Source organism: Cryptotermes secundus, unplaced genomic scaffold (assembly GCF_002891405.2).
Source record: "Cryptotermes secundus unplaced genomic scaffold, Csec_1.0 scaffold757, whole genome shotgun sequence".
NCBI classification, from domain to species: domain Eukaryota; kingdom Metazoa; phylum Arthropoda; class Insecta; order Blattodea; family Kalotermitidae; genus Cryptotermes; species Cryptotermes secundus.
Genome location: NW_019729905.1, coordinates 512,582 through 529,937, shown reverse-complemented (window position 1 = coordinate 529,937; position 17,356 = coordinate 512,582). Strand labels below are relative to the sequence as shown.

The window sequence follows — 17,356 nt, the reverse complement described above, 5'->3', positions numbered from 1 at the left end:
TTTATCTTCTACCAATCCAAACCCTGTCTACTCACTCATACACGTGACAACTGGTGTCAGAAGTGGGAATGGATTGACTGATCGATTAGATTGAATTGCTGGACTTAGTAAACTGTACACTGTCAGATGTGAACCCATAAGACAGATAATCATGGTGGATTTCGAAAGACTGGAAGCTATTAGAGAAGGGATGAGAGCTGAAACAAAGGCCCATCAAGAAGGCAGGATAGCCATACTGATGGCTGGCCTGGAAGAAATGAAGTCCATAGCAGAGCATCAGGAAGTCCTTAATGAAGAGGCTGCAATGAAAACCATGAGCACTGGAGGACGGATATGGGGACCAGCATCCAACCATAGAGTGCCACTGACAGCTGAATGCAGAGTGATGGTGGGTCCTGAGGAAGCTGGCTGCCATCCACAGCCAGATGACCTAGCATTCCATTCTTGCATGGCATGAGGGAAACAGTCATAAAGAACAAACAACTGAGAAGAGACAATGGAAGGACCCAGAATGCAACAGTGGAATAAAGGACTGAAGTGCAAGATGGCAGCTACATCTGATGAAGGAGAGAATGTCCAAAGCGAAGTCAAGTCTTTGAAAGGAGTGGCAGAAAGTAAGTTACTGAAGATTGTGGAGGGGCAAGTCCCCTCCAAAATGAAAGAAGAGATGACCAAAGCATAGCTCTCAGAAAAGATGGTAGTACACTTGGACTGGCTTGCACCTTATCAGGGAACTGTTTGCGATGAGGGGCCTTAAGGAGGGGGCAGCAGAAGCACTTGGAGAGTAATAAATGTGAGAATCGAGCCATGGGGAAGGAAGGTGAGACTGATCACAGATGTCAGAAGCACAGCCCTTGGAAAAGAATAAATGGCAGTATGCCCACAGGCTATTCAGGAAGAAGAGCCTTGAGAAGAGAGCAATGCAGCATGTAGACCTGTTGCTAGGCAACGGCTCTGTAAACAACGGCCGCTGCTAGGCAATGGCTGAGTAGCAATCATGTGGACATCCAAAGAGACATAAATGTAACAGAGGAATGGTGTTTTCTACATGGTCCATGCCGAGATGTTATAAGCAGGAAAAGTCCAGAGTTAGGTCAGTCAGTGAAGTGAAGAGTAGTTGGTCGGTAGGGTGAGTGAGTTGGTCAGGTAACTACTGGGGCTCAGTTATTGTGAGCCATTGCTGTGAGAAATTGGTAGCTGAGCCTCGAGATAGTTGGGGAACCCATGGCAAAGGGAATGTCTGCCAATGGAAGCCACTATTAAGCAATGGTAGCGAAGACTTGATTATAGACACTAGTGGACGCGTGTGTGTGTGAGAGAGAGTATAATAGTGAACTGTAAAGTGTGGCCATGTGCTGTACCAAACAGTCCAATAAAATCAATTACCAATCCAAACTGCATCTATAGTCACTCATACACGTGACAATATGTTCATGTCCCACAGGGCAAAATGCAGGGCAAAACCACAACATATGCATAGCTGATAAAATGTGATAGATAAAGTTCTAATATTTTGGACCAATAGCAATAAATCATATTTGAACTCATGAAGAGGTTAAGAGCAGATTAAATGTGGGAATGCCTGGTACCAATCAGTTCAAAGACTGTGGTCTTCCCACTTTCTATCTAATGATATAAAGAATAAAATATACAAAACCATAATTTTAACTAGTATTCTGTAGGGGTATGAAGAATGGTTTCTGACATTAATGGAAGAACAGGCATATGTGTTTCAGCAGATGTGCTGAGGAGAATATTCATTCAGGATTATTTGGTTTTTGGAGTCTGTCCACTGTCTGGTATTTTAAAAACAAAAAAGAACACAACATTTCCAGTGATTGTCGATAGCTTTTTTAATGGACTCAACAGACTAGTTGTCTCCTCCCCCCTTCACCCAAGGACAGAAACAATTTCACAAACGTTGGGTTCTTTAGTATTTTATTAACACCAGACAATGGGCGAAGTCCAAAGACCCAGTAATCCCGAGTGTTATAGGCCATCGTTAGAACCCTTCTGAATCCACCTGAGAATATTCAAACCTAAGAGGGAAATGTAGAAGGACCAAGAGGAAATTTCATAACAGGTAGCTTCATAATTAGCGATCCTCGCCAAACACTATCCGAATGAACAAATCAACAAGAGATGGGTGAGAATATATATGTAATATTGGTACAATAGACCATGCTGGAACATACCTGAGAGTCAGATGGAGTATGATGTAATACCACATGACCATCTTCTAATGCTAGCCTGAGTGAAGCAGTGCCCCCAGTAGCATTCTGTAATACGACAAGCATGTTACACAAATCAATCAACATTGCCAATATCTCTACAGAAGCCATAACTATCTACAGGAGATATCTATGGCTAATCTCTAATCATATTAGTAGAGGAACCATGTAGGATGTCGAGACACTACTGTGGTCATTTGGCAGATCATAAACACACTAAGCTTCAGTTCTATGTTCTGTAGTTTACTGAATGAGACTGCATATGGTGTTAGGTAAGAAGGAAATATGTGATTATGAAAGGAAAGTTGCCCCCCTGTGGAGGTGGCTTAGAATACCTCCATCATAGCCCTGTAAGTCACAGAAGACAAAGAAAAGGAAATCTAATGTTTGTGGGTATAACTGGGCCACCCCGTCATTGGAGAACATAAATACAGGGACATGGTCCTCCAGGTCATTGGTTGAATGCAAGACTGACAATGTTGCTCTGTAAAGAAATTATTGTTGCAAAAATGAATGAAGTGAACAGTAGATGGTCTAACCTTGTAAGGAAGGCTAGGGCTCAAAAAGGTCTGCTTTGCTGCTGCTACTGACAATACCATATAGAAAGCTGGGGACAATGTCGGGGGAGGGGTGGGCACAGTTGTGGCCTGTGTTAAAACCCAATACCATCACCTGTCTGCTGGGAGAAAGAATCAAAACCCGAGTCATGATAGATAGTTCAGTTCACATCTGAACTACATACTAGTGAAACAAGGGCAGAAATAGAATTACACACTGGAACTTTCAACATACAGACTTTGGATATGTGACAAAACTTGTTACCTTATATGCACCAAAACCCATTANTTCGCTACACCGAATACATCGAGAATTTAATTGTCGCGATATACGCAAGACACGCGACAATATTAACAAATTTGGTGAATATATTCACTTATATCATTACACTTCATTTCATAAGAATGTGACAAACCAAAATTCATAAGAATGTGACAAAACCAAAATGTCAAATTCAGGACAGGAAGGAATATAAACTAAGCTGTGTTGCTCTATTATGGGACTGAATGCCTTTCACTTTCAACAGCCCATTCCATTCACATGAAGGAATCATATGACAATACATTAAAAATGCTCCTGGTATATTTATGGTAACTTGATAGCGATCACATTTCTGCTTGGTTTACAGCTGCAATATACAGAATCCTGTGAATGGGATAGAAAGTACTGGAAAGTCATTATTCACTTTGAAGAGTATTATCTTCTGGGACATAATAACAATGTAGTCCGCTGTAAGTCAACCAACGTTTTGGAGGAACACATCACCTCAATCTTTAGAGTTGAACGGTCTATGGGCCCAACAGAGACCTGACCACATTCACAGGTTATGCAATATAATTATGCTGGCTTCGGCCCCAGGTCATTACTGATCCACTGAAGGGAAACTGATACTTTCCTTGAAGGTGGGCCCACAACTTGATGATGTGCCTGCTCACTATATAATCTGAAATTCCAGCTAGTCAACTGATCAGCTTGCCACCTGCTTCCATGCCGATTTCTTGCTTAGCTTATTCTTTGATCTTGAAGATGGAGGAGATATGTACCTCTGAAACACAGCCTGATGTTCAATGGACTACAAGGTGTTATATCCCAGAAGATAGTATCTTCATAACCGCCACTGTGAGAACCTCAAATTCTACAGGTCACTGATTCTAAAGAAAAAAATGTCATTAATCAATCTCTGGTTAATTGATCATGTTTTTTTCTTCTGCTGCCACTACTTGATTTAATGAAAACTTCTGTTAAGGCTAGGGATCAAAACGGCACCGGGGTTTTCTACTTCCAACTGCAATTCTCAAGGACCAGAAGGGCCAAAAGCAGAGAAGGAAATCATGACTGATGATACATCTGATGTACGTGGCGCAATCCAAAAGTTACCGAAATTTGAATTTTGTGCGTGAATGGTTATGAGAACATCGAAATACCGCTAGGTGTCTCCTCAAACATCCTTGCTGAATGAGTGTGGCAAGCGGTGTCGAGTTGAGTGGTTGGGTTTATTGTTGGTGAACGTATTTCCATTGTTGTGTCTCCATGAGTTTGCGGTTTTGCGATGGCTGACTTGAGACAGCAGCATGTCTGTATAAAGTTTTGTTTCAAATCTGGGAAAATCGCTGCAGAAACGCACCAAATGTTGAAAACAGTTTAGGCCAGACTAAACTTACAACTGGTATAAGCATTTTAAAAATGGCTGAACACTGACTGATGACGATCGTTCGGGATGGCCATCAACGGGCAAAACACCAGAAAATGTCAGGAAAGTTAGGGATCTGATTCTGCAAGATCGTAGACTGACCATCCAAGACCTCTGTAAAACCTTGGGACTAAGTTATGGTACATGTCAACGAATTTTGTCAGAGGAACTTAACATGAGGAGGATTGTGGAGAAGTTTGTGCCACGACTGCTGCAAAATGAACAGAAGCAGCATCGCTTGGAAGTCTGCAGTCAACTTCAGCAACAGCTTCAAGAGGATCCAAACTTTCTTTTGAAGGTTGTCACTGGTGACGAAAGTTGGGTTTATGGCTATGACCCTGAAACCAAGCAGCAATTGTCGCAATGGAAGAGTCCTTCTTCACCTCAGCTAAAAAAAGCTTGACAAGTAAAGAGCAACATTAAGTCCATATTGATCTGTTTTTTTGATATTGACGGGATTGTTCATAAGGAGTTTGTCCCTCCTGGTCAGACAGTCAATAAAGAGTTCTATCGCCATGTTCTAAGGCGTTTGAGGGAGGACATGAGAAGAAAACGTCCATTGAAGTGGCGCACGAACGACTGGGTACTACAGCATGACAACACATGACCGCATATGGCTTACATTGTGCAGGAATTTTTGGCTAAAAACAAGATGGCAGTTGTTCCCCACCCACCGTACTCGCCAGACTTAGCTCCATGCGACTTNTGTGACATGTTGACCCCTACCTCCCCAGCGGTACGTGGCGGTAACGTAACGCTCGCGTTCTTACGGTAATAGGCGAGTTCCCGCCCCGCCACTCCCCTCCGCGGTGACGTCACCGAGGAATATCGCGGTTGCTAGGCAACGCGAGTCAACAGCGGCGACGTTACGATAGTAACAGCGGTTACCTCCGCTAGCGTTACATAGCAACACAGCGCCAGGCAAAGAGGGTGCCTATTACGCGGCCGTTTTCCGTATGGTCCGATCGAGGCTACATGAGGCGCAGCGAAGGCTATTCACAGTCAATTATAAAGTAACAGTCGCCGAGTCAAGACGTAAAGTCAGCCAGTCAGTTGTATTGTGGCATTTGGAGTGTACTAATTGTGATACTGCAGATAGCAGTAACCGTAAATCTGTAATTTGGGTGACTGTAAGTGCGAATGTGAAATAAAATTCGCTACATCGAATACATCGAGAATTTATTTGTCGCGATATACACCCGATACGCGACAATATATTTCGGGAACTTTTGGATTGCACCACGTAATTTTAAGTGAAGGAGCACTTGGAGAACATTTAAAGTAGTAATCACAAATATCTTCAGGAACTTCATGGCAGAAAGTTACGAGTGACTTACTGAAGAACTTCTCAATGCCTACAAAGTCATGGGACGCAAAATGTGATTAAAATTAATTTTCTGGGCTAAAATCTTGACATTTACTAATAAACTTGGGTACATATAGTGTAGTGCATGGGGAGTTGTTCACCAATAAATGTCCATAATGGTGACAACATACCAAGGAAAATGGAACAATAACATACTGGATGCCTAATGCTCAACACTGAGAAGGGATGCCCCACATGAAAAACGCAAGTATAAATCATCAGTTACGATTTAGTTGAGTTTCAATATCCAATTTGTATTTTGGTATAGTTACTGCACCTGTAAATTTGACTAAATTTCATTTCTGATGTCATTTTTGAACTCAGCATTAAAAAACAAACAAGATCCATATCTTTTTGTGCATGTGATAAACTTCTTTTTTATTGCCCAGCGTAATTACCTGAAGCTGTATATCTGCAGTAATCCTGCATATGTTTGGTGGCATCATGTGAGGCTCTGTGGACATACATTTAATGATGGACAGGCTTGAAGGGTTAACAGTGCTGTCAGTAACTCAGACTATAGTACTGAATGACAGGATTACTGAATAATGGATGGATGTGGTCATGGCTTATTTGAGGCACTATTCTGGAATTTCCTCTGAGGAACTGAAAAGCCATGGCAAATCTCAGTCAGGATAGTTGGTGTCCCAGCCAAGACTCAAATCAGAAATGTTCCAAACACAAGTCAGAAGCATAGACACATACCAAATGAACTCAGAAGCACAAACACACCCCAAATACACATTAGAAGCATAGACACATCCCAAATAGAAGTGTGAAGCGATTTTTTTATTATTACTAGTGGGGTGGGACCAAGTCCCTTGTACTGCAGCCACTTCTGGCCTACTGTACCAGCCCCAGATGATAGGTGAGGGTGATTGTGGAGCAATTGGTGGAATGAAGATTGGCAGGGGAAACTGAAGTACTCGGAGAAAATTTGCCCCAGCGCCACTTTGTCCACCACAGATCCCACTAGACCAGACTGGGGAAGCCAGCGACTAACCGCCTGAGCTATGGCGTGGCCTGAGTGAAGTGTCAGTGCTTGAGCCAACGTGCTCAACCACTCTATAGCGTTTAAATCACATGTATATGGGGACATCCTTAAATGGAGTGGCCACTGGTGGTGAGCATCATACATTATCTCAAAAGCCTCTGTCATGATTTTGGCTCATCAGATTTAACTGAGCTCTATCCCTGGATCAGAAATGGACCCATTCTCCTTCCACATAAAAGTGCAATGTAGCACATATTGAAGTTTCCATCCTCTCCAATTACTTGCCCTGCCAAACTCAATCCCACTGTACCCTCACTAAAAGTTCAGTAAGATACTAATACAGAAGAATTAGATTTTCTTAGGGTATCAACACATTTTTCGTATATGTAAGAAATACTTATTACTACCTGAAGCGGAATCTGGGGAGGGGATCGGAGCTGTGCTATGAGCTGAGACTGCTGCTGCGCAGCCTGCGTCTGACTCACTGGAGACTGCTGTGTGTTTATCTCTGAAGGAGCAGGACTCTGACTGGTGGGAGCTATCGTTGGTTCCTCTGCATCATACAGAGCTAGGTCCTCATCATCTCCAATGCCTGAAAAGCACAATACCTCACACTGTTTCATCACAAGCCCAGTCTCTAATAGGGACTTCATAATAACAAAGCACTTCATTGAGCTTGCTAGGAGGATAATATACAAAACAGTACAATCATAATCATCAGATGTAGGTGTACAGCAAACTAATTTCTTACAAGTCACATCTATGTATAACACCCAAATGATGTCCAAAGGCAGGATAAAAAGGACAAAAACCACAATGATTGCTTCATTAAGATAATGGATTCAATAGGATTACCTGGATACTTTAGTGGGGTATAAAGCACAAAGGACAACCAAATAAATCCAAGATAACTTGCTAATAAGGTAGGGAACAGACACACAAGCAGTGGAAATGTGCCACAATAAATGCTTGAATATGAACAAAAGGCTCTCTGAAATTTAGTTTTAGCTTCAAAGTGTGCTCCACATTCAGCTATTTCATTCTATTTTGAGGATTTTCAATGAGCACATTACTTGGAGAAGTACCCACTAACATGTGCCAGTTGGAGTTTCACCGGACATCCAGAAAACACAAATAGAAATATCAATATGGCACACCCACAAAAAAACTTGACAGCTCCCCAAATGTGAATTCAAAAGTAAAGGATGGTACACAATGCATGGTGGAACATATGAGAACCGGTTTTCCTCCATTTCCATCATACATGAAAATTTGAAATTGAAAATAATGGTCAAAAGATGTTTTTAATAATAATTACAGTAAAATGAAATGGAGAGGGGAGGAAATTTCATGGCAAAGAATTCTCATTCTCTTCACCTGCTTCACAAGAATTACTGAAGCAGTATCAGTGCAGATGCACTGAGCAGACAGTATAAACACAGGGAAAAATTATGCATAATCTTAATGGGAGACCAACACGGCAGCAATTCAATTACCGAGATCATAGCAATTATAGAAGAATACAGCAAAACCTTGTTAATTAAACAGCAGATAATTCAAAATCATGTATAATGGAAACTAACCGTCAATCGCTCTCTGAGAAGACACAACTTTATTTGCATTTTAATGCAATTAAAAAACCAGTTAATCTCTAATTTGAATAATTCAAACTATATATGGCCGGTACATAGTTTTCCAAGTGCGCAAAAAGCAGTCAACCTTAACACTTCTGTTCCCTTATCTGAAGCTCATTTATTGGTGCTCTGCCAGTTTACCATATCTGACCAAATGTGGACAGTACCACGCTCTGACAACACAAACTGCTCTCTTTCAGACTGCAGTTTGAGCACACAGTTCTTTCCTCTGACACTAGATGGTGTATATAGCAATCTTCTGAAATTTCTTGGATACGTGGAGATCATTAGGAGAAACAGTGAGCAAGTTCATGGAATTAGTTACAATGTAGTATGATGTAAGGACAACATATGTGATTTCAAGGTACCAAATATCTGAATGTCAAGCATGATGTCACTATACCAGATGGAGGTGCATGCCTTGTATTGGGTATAACATAAATTTAACATGAAGTCAGGGACACATTGAAAAATTTATAGTCCACTTTTTAAACTTTCCAGGAACAATTTTATAGTAACATGTTGAAATAAAACTAATTTTTCATATTTTGAGATGGATTACTTGTCTGGGCTTTGTATCGTAAGCACGCATTGAGAACCGGCTCTACGAGTGAACTACCTAGCAAACAAAAAATAAGAGAGAGAGAGATAGAGAGAAAGAAAGAAGTGACAAATAGTGATAAACAGTGCAAATCAACCAAGAACAGGAACCTCAAACCAACAGGCATGACAGTAATGTAAACAATCCACAACTACAATGGTGCACCCTGCAGAAATCACACCAGAATAAATCAATAGGGTCAGCAATCAACAAAATCATAACCCAACCAACATACACTGGCCAACCATGAACCCACTAACATACTCTTTTTCACCAACTGTGATACCACCATAAATCCAAGCGACACAGTGGCAACTGCCCCCCCAACTACTACGCAACACCAGTACAAAAACAAATGCAACCACCCAACATGAATTACATAAACAACAAAGATAGAGGTCAACACATACAAAAAATGACCTCATCTAGCGAAGAAGAGGAAGAAGAAACACAGAAAAATAACAACAACAAATGGGAAACAGTCCGAAGCACCAAGAGAAAAAACCTCCAATCAACAAAAAATCACCACAAGTAACATAGAAACCAACAACCGATATGAACCACTATCTCAACAACCAGGTACCTCAAGCAATGAAATCACCATAACACCAAAAATACCTAAACCGTCGCCAATATTTGTTCATGGGGAACAAAATTACTCCGAAATGATAAAACAAATCCAAAAAATAGCCGAACAAGAACAATACTTCACCAAAAGTCTAGCAAACAACATTGTAAAAATAAACTGTGAAACACCAGAAACCTACAAAAGATGATCAGAGAATTCAACGAACAAAATTATACCACCACACTTATCAACTGAAAGAAGAACGAGCATATAGAATAGTAATAAGATACCTTCATCACACAATAAAAATAGAAGACACAAAATAAGAACTAGCCGAACTAGGACAGAGAGTCAGAAATATAATCAACGTACATCATAAAGCTACTAAAGAGCCATTGAACCTATTCTTTGTAGACCTAGAACCAGCACAAAATAACTAAAAGATCTACAAAATAACAGGACTCCAAAATAGAATAGTAAAAATAGAACCCCCACCACTCAAACAAAACAAATATAAGCCAATGTACATGATGTCAACAGTATGGCCATACAAAAACATACTGCAATAAGCCATATGCTTGTGTCAAATGTGGCGGCTCACACAATACGACAGACTGCAAGAAGACAAGAGAAACACCAGCCAGATGCGCACCATGCAGAGGAAATCACCCTTCAAACTACAGAGGATGTGAACACTTTCGTAAGCTGACCAAAGGTACAAGCAGAAGTTTTCCCAAAGACCCTCCACTCCAGCAAACTACACAAACGAATCCTACACGAGAAATATACAACCTCTAGAAATAACCCAACCCAAACGCTATGCAGAAATCACAAAGCGAAATTTAACCCAAACAGAAGAAACAACTAACATACTAGCAAAATTCCTAGATAAATTAAAATATTTAATTCAACAATTATTACAACACAATACTATGGTACTAAACATGCTAACATCACTTGTTAACAAAACGAAATAAATGGCTAAATTCCTAAGAACAGCCCAATGGAATGCCAATGGACTTCCAAATCATCAAGAAGATATAAAAATATTTCTAAACATAAACTCAATCAACATCCTGCTAATCAGCTAAACCCACTTCACCAGCAGAAGCTACTTCAATATCCCCAAATACAAGCTTTACCACACAAACCACCTCGGTGACACAGCTCAAAGAAAAAATCAAACATTATGAACTACCAAAATATTGTAACGTGTTTCGCCACTGAAGACGCTGTTCGGATTGTTAATTGGTTTATTCAACAACCTACAAGTAACGGCTACAATTAATTATCACACAGTGACAGGGTTTCACACTTTATAACCCTATTCGCAATAATCTGTTAGCACTGTTGCGGGGTTTCACGATTTATAACCCTATTCGCAAATCAGTTCACTCTGTCTTCAGTAGTCTACACTTTTAGAGTAGGGGAGCTATGTAAGTGTCCCTGTGTTACACACACGTCCGGTTCTTCTTCCACGATGGCTGCTATATTCCAACTCAACTCGCAGGCTGCTGCCTTGAGAACTCTTGATAACACACTGGCTCGACTACTACTGAACTCGGCGATGGCCACATTTCAACTCACCTCGCAGGCAGCGCAGCTCTCTTATATAGTGGCTGTGTGTGCCTGTTACGTAGCAACGCTGTTACCTCATGCCGTCTTACGTCACCGCGCGTTGCGCGTTACGTCACTGTGGGGAGGGGGGATGACAGAGCGCTGACTCACCCGCCGCGTCACTGCTGGTGGGGGGGGTTCTCCTNAATTGTGCAACATGTCATAATATGAAAAACATCACATACAAGCCACTTCCATCAAAGTCAAAACATTTGTAATAAACACTCTAAAGCCAAAAAAGGCACCAGGCCATGATAACATCACAGCCATAATACTAAACCATTGACCAAGGAAAGGCCAAATAAAACTTCTATACATATTCAACACCATACTTAGACTGGACTATTGGCCTCATCTGCTCAAAAGCGCCTAAATCGTAATGGTCTTGAAACCATGCAAAAATCCAACTGACGTCACATCCTACCGACCAATAAGCCTTCTACCTACAATTTCAAAAGTCCTTGAAAAACTAGTACTCAACAAAATAAACCAAGAATCAAACCAACAAACATGGATACCAAACCATCAGTTTGGCTTTCGATGAGCTCACTCAACCATCCAACAATGCCATCGCATAGCAAATACCATAACAAACATGCTAAATAACAAACAATAGTGCACAGCAGCATTTCTAGATAGAGCCCAGGCTTTTGACAAAGTCTGGCATTCTGGCTTACTTTACAAAATAAAAAGAACCTTCCCAACAAATTATTACAACCTACTGAAGTCATATTTAAGCAATAGATTTTTTGAACTCAAAATAAATGAGGAAATACCCAATCGCCTGCCAATCCACTCAGGGGTGCCCCAAGGAAGCTTACTAAGTCCACTACTATACACTCTCTACACACATGATCTACCCACAACAAAAGAAATGATAACAGGAACTTTTGCAGATGACACTGCTATCTTTGCTACCCATGACAATCCAACCACAGCCTCCTCTCATTTACAAGATCATCTAATCCTCATAGAAGCATGGCTAAACAAATGGAAAATCAAGGTTAAAGAATGAAAGTCCACAGAAACAACTTTCACCTTCTGAAAAGGCACTTGCCCCATAGTGCCTATAAATCACATCAACATACAACCAAAAGAACAGGTCAAATACCTAGGATTAATCTTTGACAACAAACTAAACTGGAGACAACACATAATCAAGAAAAGAAAACAGATGGACCAAAAAACCAAACAACTCAACTGGCTCATAGGAAGAAAATCACACCTCTCCATCGGAAACAAGTTACTAATCTACAAAACAGTCATCAAGCCTAAATGGACGTATGACATAGAACTCTGGGGCTGCGCCAGCAAATCCAACATCACCATTACACAGCATGCCCAGTCCAAAATACTCTGAACCATCACGAATGCACCATGGTATGTATCCAACCACGCCCTACATACAGGTCTAAAACTTCCTTACGTAACAGAAGCCATCTGAGAAAACAGCACCGAGTACTTCAACAAACTAGAAAATCACTCCAACCCACTTCTTTAACCACTACTAGAACTTCATGAAAATCGTAGACTCAAAAGAAGTTGGCCATCAGATCTAACGAACTGAGGAAAACATCACTGGATGTTTATTCCTCACACGCCAGAAGAGTGTACAATAAATAGTTATTAAATTGTGCACCAGTCAGCACATTGACTTATAGATTATACAGTCTGATTGTCAATAAAGGAGAGAGAAAAAAATTGAGATTTCTAAATTGTAACCAACCATATAGGACTCAATCACACTAAGGGAGATTTTCGAAATTATACAATTCATCTCAATATTCAGCTGTCAATGAAGTTATTATGATTCACAAAATAGTTGTATTTCTTCGGCCATCATGTTCCTAAGGAACATAAAAGCCTTGGTATTAAGGTTTACAACATGACTGGTTACACGTGTGACAGTATAAAGCCTCAGTATGAGAGGAGTAGCCTATGGGCATAAACACAAAGGCATGCAGCGCAGCCTTGACAGTAAGACACTAAAACTGAAATAGCATAGCATGCATATACGGGTAAGTGATACTTTGACAAAGATTTGCAAAGCAAGCAAAATGTACACATATTGCCAAATATGCATCTATCATTATCAGCAGACAACTTCTGTGATAAATGCTGGTAGGCTTAAGAACCTGCCAACACTGAAGATTACACTTAGCATAAGGGCTAAGTTACTAAGGGGACAGAGTGGCAATAAATATTCAATTAAACAGAAAACATGGAAGTGGAAGTTCTTCTTTTGCACTTTCTGGATAGAACTATATTGAATACCTACATCAGTCAATAACCCTACAGTATGAAAGCAAGTCACCAAAAATGCCAACTGACTTCACTTCATAATTTGCTGCAAATGAGTGAAAGCCTCACTTTCAATCTACCTCAAGAGAAAGACTATGCCCACACGCCAATTTAATAACATGCTGAAAACAGAGTGCCGGCACATTTGCACTTGGCACTTGCGGAAATAACCACCAAATTTATGTGCTCAAAATGCTAATCTATCCTGTGTACAGCCCTGTGTTTCTATATTTAACATACAAAGGTAAATGTTGGATTTGGATTTAGACTTACACAGAACACACAAAATGTTTCTGAATCATAATTATTTAATTTAAAATTTATAAAATAATGGAACAGAGCACAATAAGTGTGATGGTTTATCAAGCCAAGTGTTTCTATTATACAAAGACTAATGAAAATATGGAAAGTAACTACTAGTGATATGTTGGTGTTCACATTATCCATGGTTTTAACTGTATTCTGGAAGTCTTTTACCACTATATAAAAGAACTTTAGCCCAAAACCAGACAAATTCCAGGTCAGAGATAAACCCCCAATATTACAAGACCAAGAATGTGATAATGTGCTTGCTGCCTGAACAGAGCCACCGCCCACATCAGGGGGTAGCCAAAGATAAGTATGCTGAAATGATGATTAGTTGGGGAAAACCAAAGACAATAAGTGAAAATCCTGCACCAATGAAACATCAACACCCAGGCCTCAATCTATGCCTTCACAGTGAGAATCCAGCATCTAACCACTTGAGTTACACGAATGTCTATTTAATCATCACATACTAGGTAAAAGTGCATTTATTTCACAGTTGGGTTTGGCATGAAAAATCATTATTTATATTAGACAAAATGGAATTCTCAAACATCTGAATATTATCTGTTGCTACCTCAACTGCTTATTTTACACAATCTTATTATAGACCAACAGAAAAATTAAACAGTGTACATTATCTATCCCTTCTGACCACAAAGGAATGTATTCAAGGCAATGAATAGTGCACATCTCAAGTTGGGCACATGTTTCAGCGGTGACCATAATCGGTATCATTTGCACGCTAAGATATGTTATTTACAAGTGCAAATCCTGAATGGTGTTGAAGACTACTTTCAGTATCATTTTCAATGCATACTAATCTGAGCAAAGATAAAATTTTATATCATAATGATACATCTGTGTGAGAACCCGTTAAGTCTTCAGAAACTGGCCTTCAAAATCTTTAGATCATCAATATGAAAAAAGAGTATGTTCTGTTGAGTGTAACAATTTTTAACACGAATAAAACTTTTACATGTTTCAGCTGGTATTGGCCATCATCAGACAGTGAGGAGCACTTTGAAGGAAATACTTCACAAGCATGATATGCATTTCCTTTAAGTGTTGGTCACCTTCTGATCATAATGTCCGATACCAGTCAAAACATGTAAAGGTTTTATTCATATCAAAAACTGTTACATTCGACAGAACTTACTCCTTATTCATATCTTATGAAGTGTAACAGTTCAAGAAAACGTCTATTACAGAAATTTAAATGAACAACTTAATAACCCATGTTCTGTGAAGCTTAGAACATATATACTATATTGATACATAAGAGATGAGGTTTTCAGAGCAGTGATGGTTCACACTGCAGACCTGTGGGTTATAACTCTATATTGTAGTCTGGTAGGTGAGTACCAAAATTTTGGAGGATCATACTACCTCACCTTCAGGGTAATAACTAAGTGTTATAACCTACAAGACCTCACTACACTGCTTATAACAATTTGTGTTATTTACTGTTGTAACACAATAACATAAAAGATAGGAATAAACAGAAACCCTGCCCACACTGCACTCACCTGATAGTTTCATGATGTTGGCAAGATCCAGCTTTGGTTCTTCATCTTTCTTCTTCTTCTTTTTCTTCTTTGTCTTCCTCTTCTGTGAGAGAGCTAAGATGGATGTCTCTGTGTTGGTACCTGTACACTGATGTTGCTGTGTCTGCAGCACTGGTGTGTTATGACGCATGATAGGAAAGGTGACATTCTGTTGTGAGGGTGTTACATCTTGCTGTGACTGTGGTACCACTCCACTCACTGGTGGCTGTACCTGGTCCATATGCAAAAATTAAAATGCCTGATGAGATTTGTGGATTCATGTAAAGTTATCTATGAAATATGTTAACTGAAATCATGAAAAGTTTCAAGAACTATAATTTAATAATGCTATACAAGAAATACACAGGTTTTCCAGAACACTATTTACTACGTAAATTATTTATTTACTAAAATTACTGGACTTAGAAACCTGAAAATAGAAAACACACTTCTATTAAATAAGCACTCTGGCAGCAAACCAATTTACATTCAATCCTAGTGTTCTAGAGAAGAACTAGACAGATTTGTGTAAAGTGAAAACAATGTGAAAAATGAACTAATGAGGCAAAATATGGGATTTACCCACTGATCATGATCATCGTTGTCATCGTCATCACTGTCATCCTTGTCGTCGTCGTCGTCACCACCACCATTATCATCGTCATGCACTTCCTTTTGATTAAAGTTTACCATGGCCAGAAATACTGCCTGCCCTCTTGGAGAAAGTTAGTCTTCATATTCCTACTTGCTATGTTACACACTTGTCAACTTTTAATGTTTGTCCATCAAATATTATGCTTCTGTACAGTGCATTTATGCTACTAATGTGGTGGAGCACTTTGAATCATATTTTATATCTCTCATTGGTTTTCTCAAACTCCCTTTCCATTTATTGTATATGAGGACTATTTGGAAAGTAACTCTGGTGAGCTGTTAACAAAACAACAACGTTAAAAAAAATATTATATACAAAAAATATGTCACCAACCAAACTGAGGTAAATGTCATATCGAGGAATATGTTTTTGTATGCCGGTGTCAAAGAAGTTTGCTGCCTGTGAGCTCAGCCACATTTTGACATCTTCCAACAACTCCTCATTACTGCTGACGTGTTGTCATCCCAATCAGTTCTTCAGGTAGGTACAAGTAAACAGGTGGTAGTCACTCAGAGTGAGATCAGGACTGTAAGGAGGGTGGTCAAACAACTCCCACTTGAAATGTTCCAGCAGTGCTTGAGTTTGAGCAGCTGTGTGAAGATGAACACTATACTGGATGTTCCATGCCTTTTGCTCTGAATGGAACTATGCAGGTTTTTGAGTGTTTTACAACACACTTTTGATATTACTGTGGCACTGTGTTGCATGAATTCCACCATCAACACTCCTTTCCTATCCCAGAAAACAGCTGTCATCCATTAGCTTTCTGGCAGACATTTGCTTAAACATGTAAGATTTGAGGCTTTCACGGCGGTGACTATGAAGAAAGCAGTCTTCTGGGATTTGGCACCACATATACACGGTGCCAAATCCCAGAAGACTGCTTTCTTCATTTGCTTAAACATTTTTGGCTTGTTTGGTGAATCTGTGTGCATCCACTACTTTGACCGTTCTTTGATTTCAACATTTACAAATTAAACCCAGGTTTCATCACCAGTTACTTGTATGATGTAAAAATTCGTTGCCACTTTTGTGTCGCTCTAAAAAAAAGTCAAAGCCAAAGCCATTCTCCACATTATGTGCACATCTGTGAGCATTTTTGGAACCCATCTTGCACATGACTTGTGATTGCCTAGCTTGTGATAATCTTGTAGAGAACAGTGCATGAAATTTGTGAAATTCACACGGAAGTTCTGAAAATGAGAAGCGCCATCTTTCACAAATTTTTGGTCAACACTTTGAATATCATCACTCATTCCACATGGCTGACCACTTTGCTCTTCATCAT

At 39.8% G+C, this 17,356-nt stretch overlaps 1 protein-coding gene across 4 annotated transcripts in view; it reads right to left on the bottom strand.

Annotated features, from left to right (window-relative positions):
* The window catches only part of LOC111865797 (mucin-12), a gene marked incomplete at its 3' end in the record, with an annotated part of 176,152 nt that overhangs the window by 58,998 nt on the left and 99,798 nt on the right, over nt 1-17,356 (bottom strand). For all 4 annotated transcript variants that reach the window (XM_033751966.1, XM_033751967.1, XM_033751969.1 and 1 more), the window contains 3 exon segments: nt 2,196-2,279; nt 7,247-7,431; nt 15,396-15,645. In XM_033751966.1, the coding sequence (XP_033607857.1) occupies nt 2,196-2,279; nt 7,247-7,431; nt 15,396-15,645 (519 nt within the window).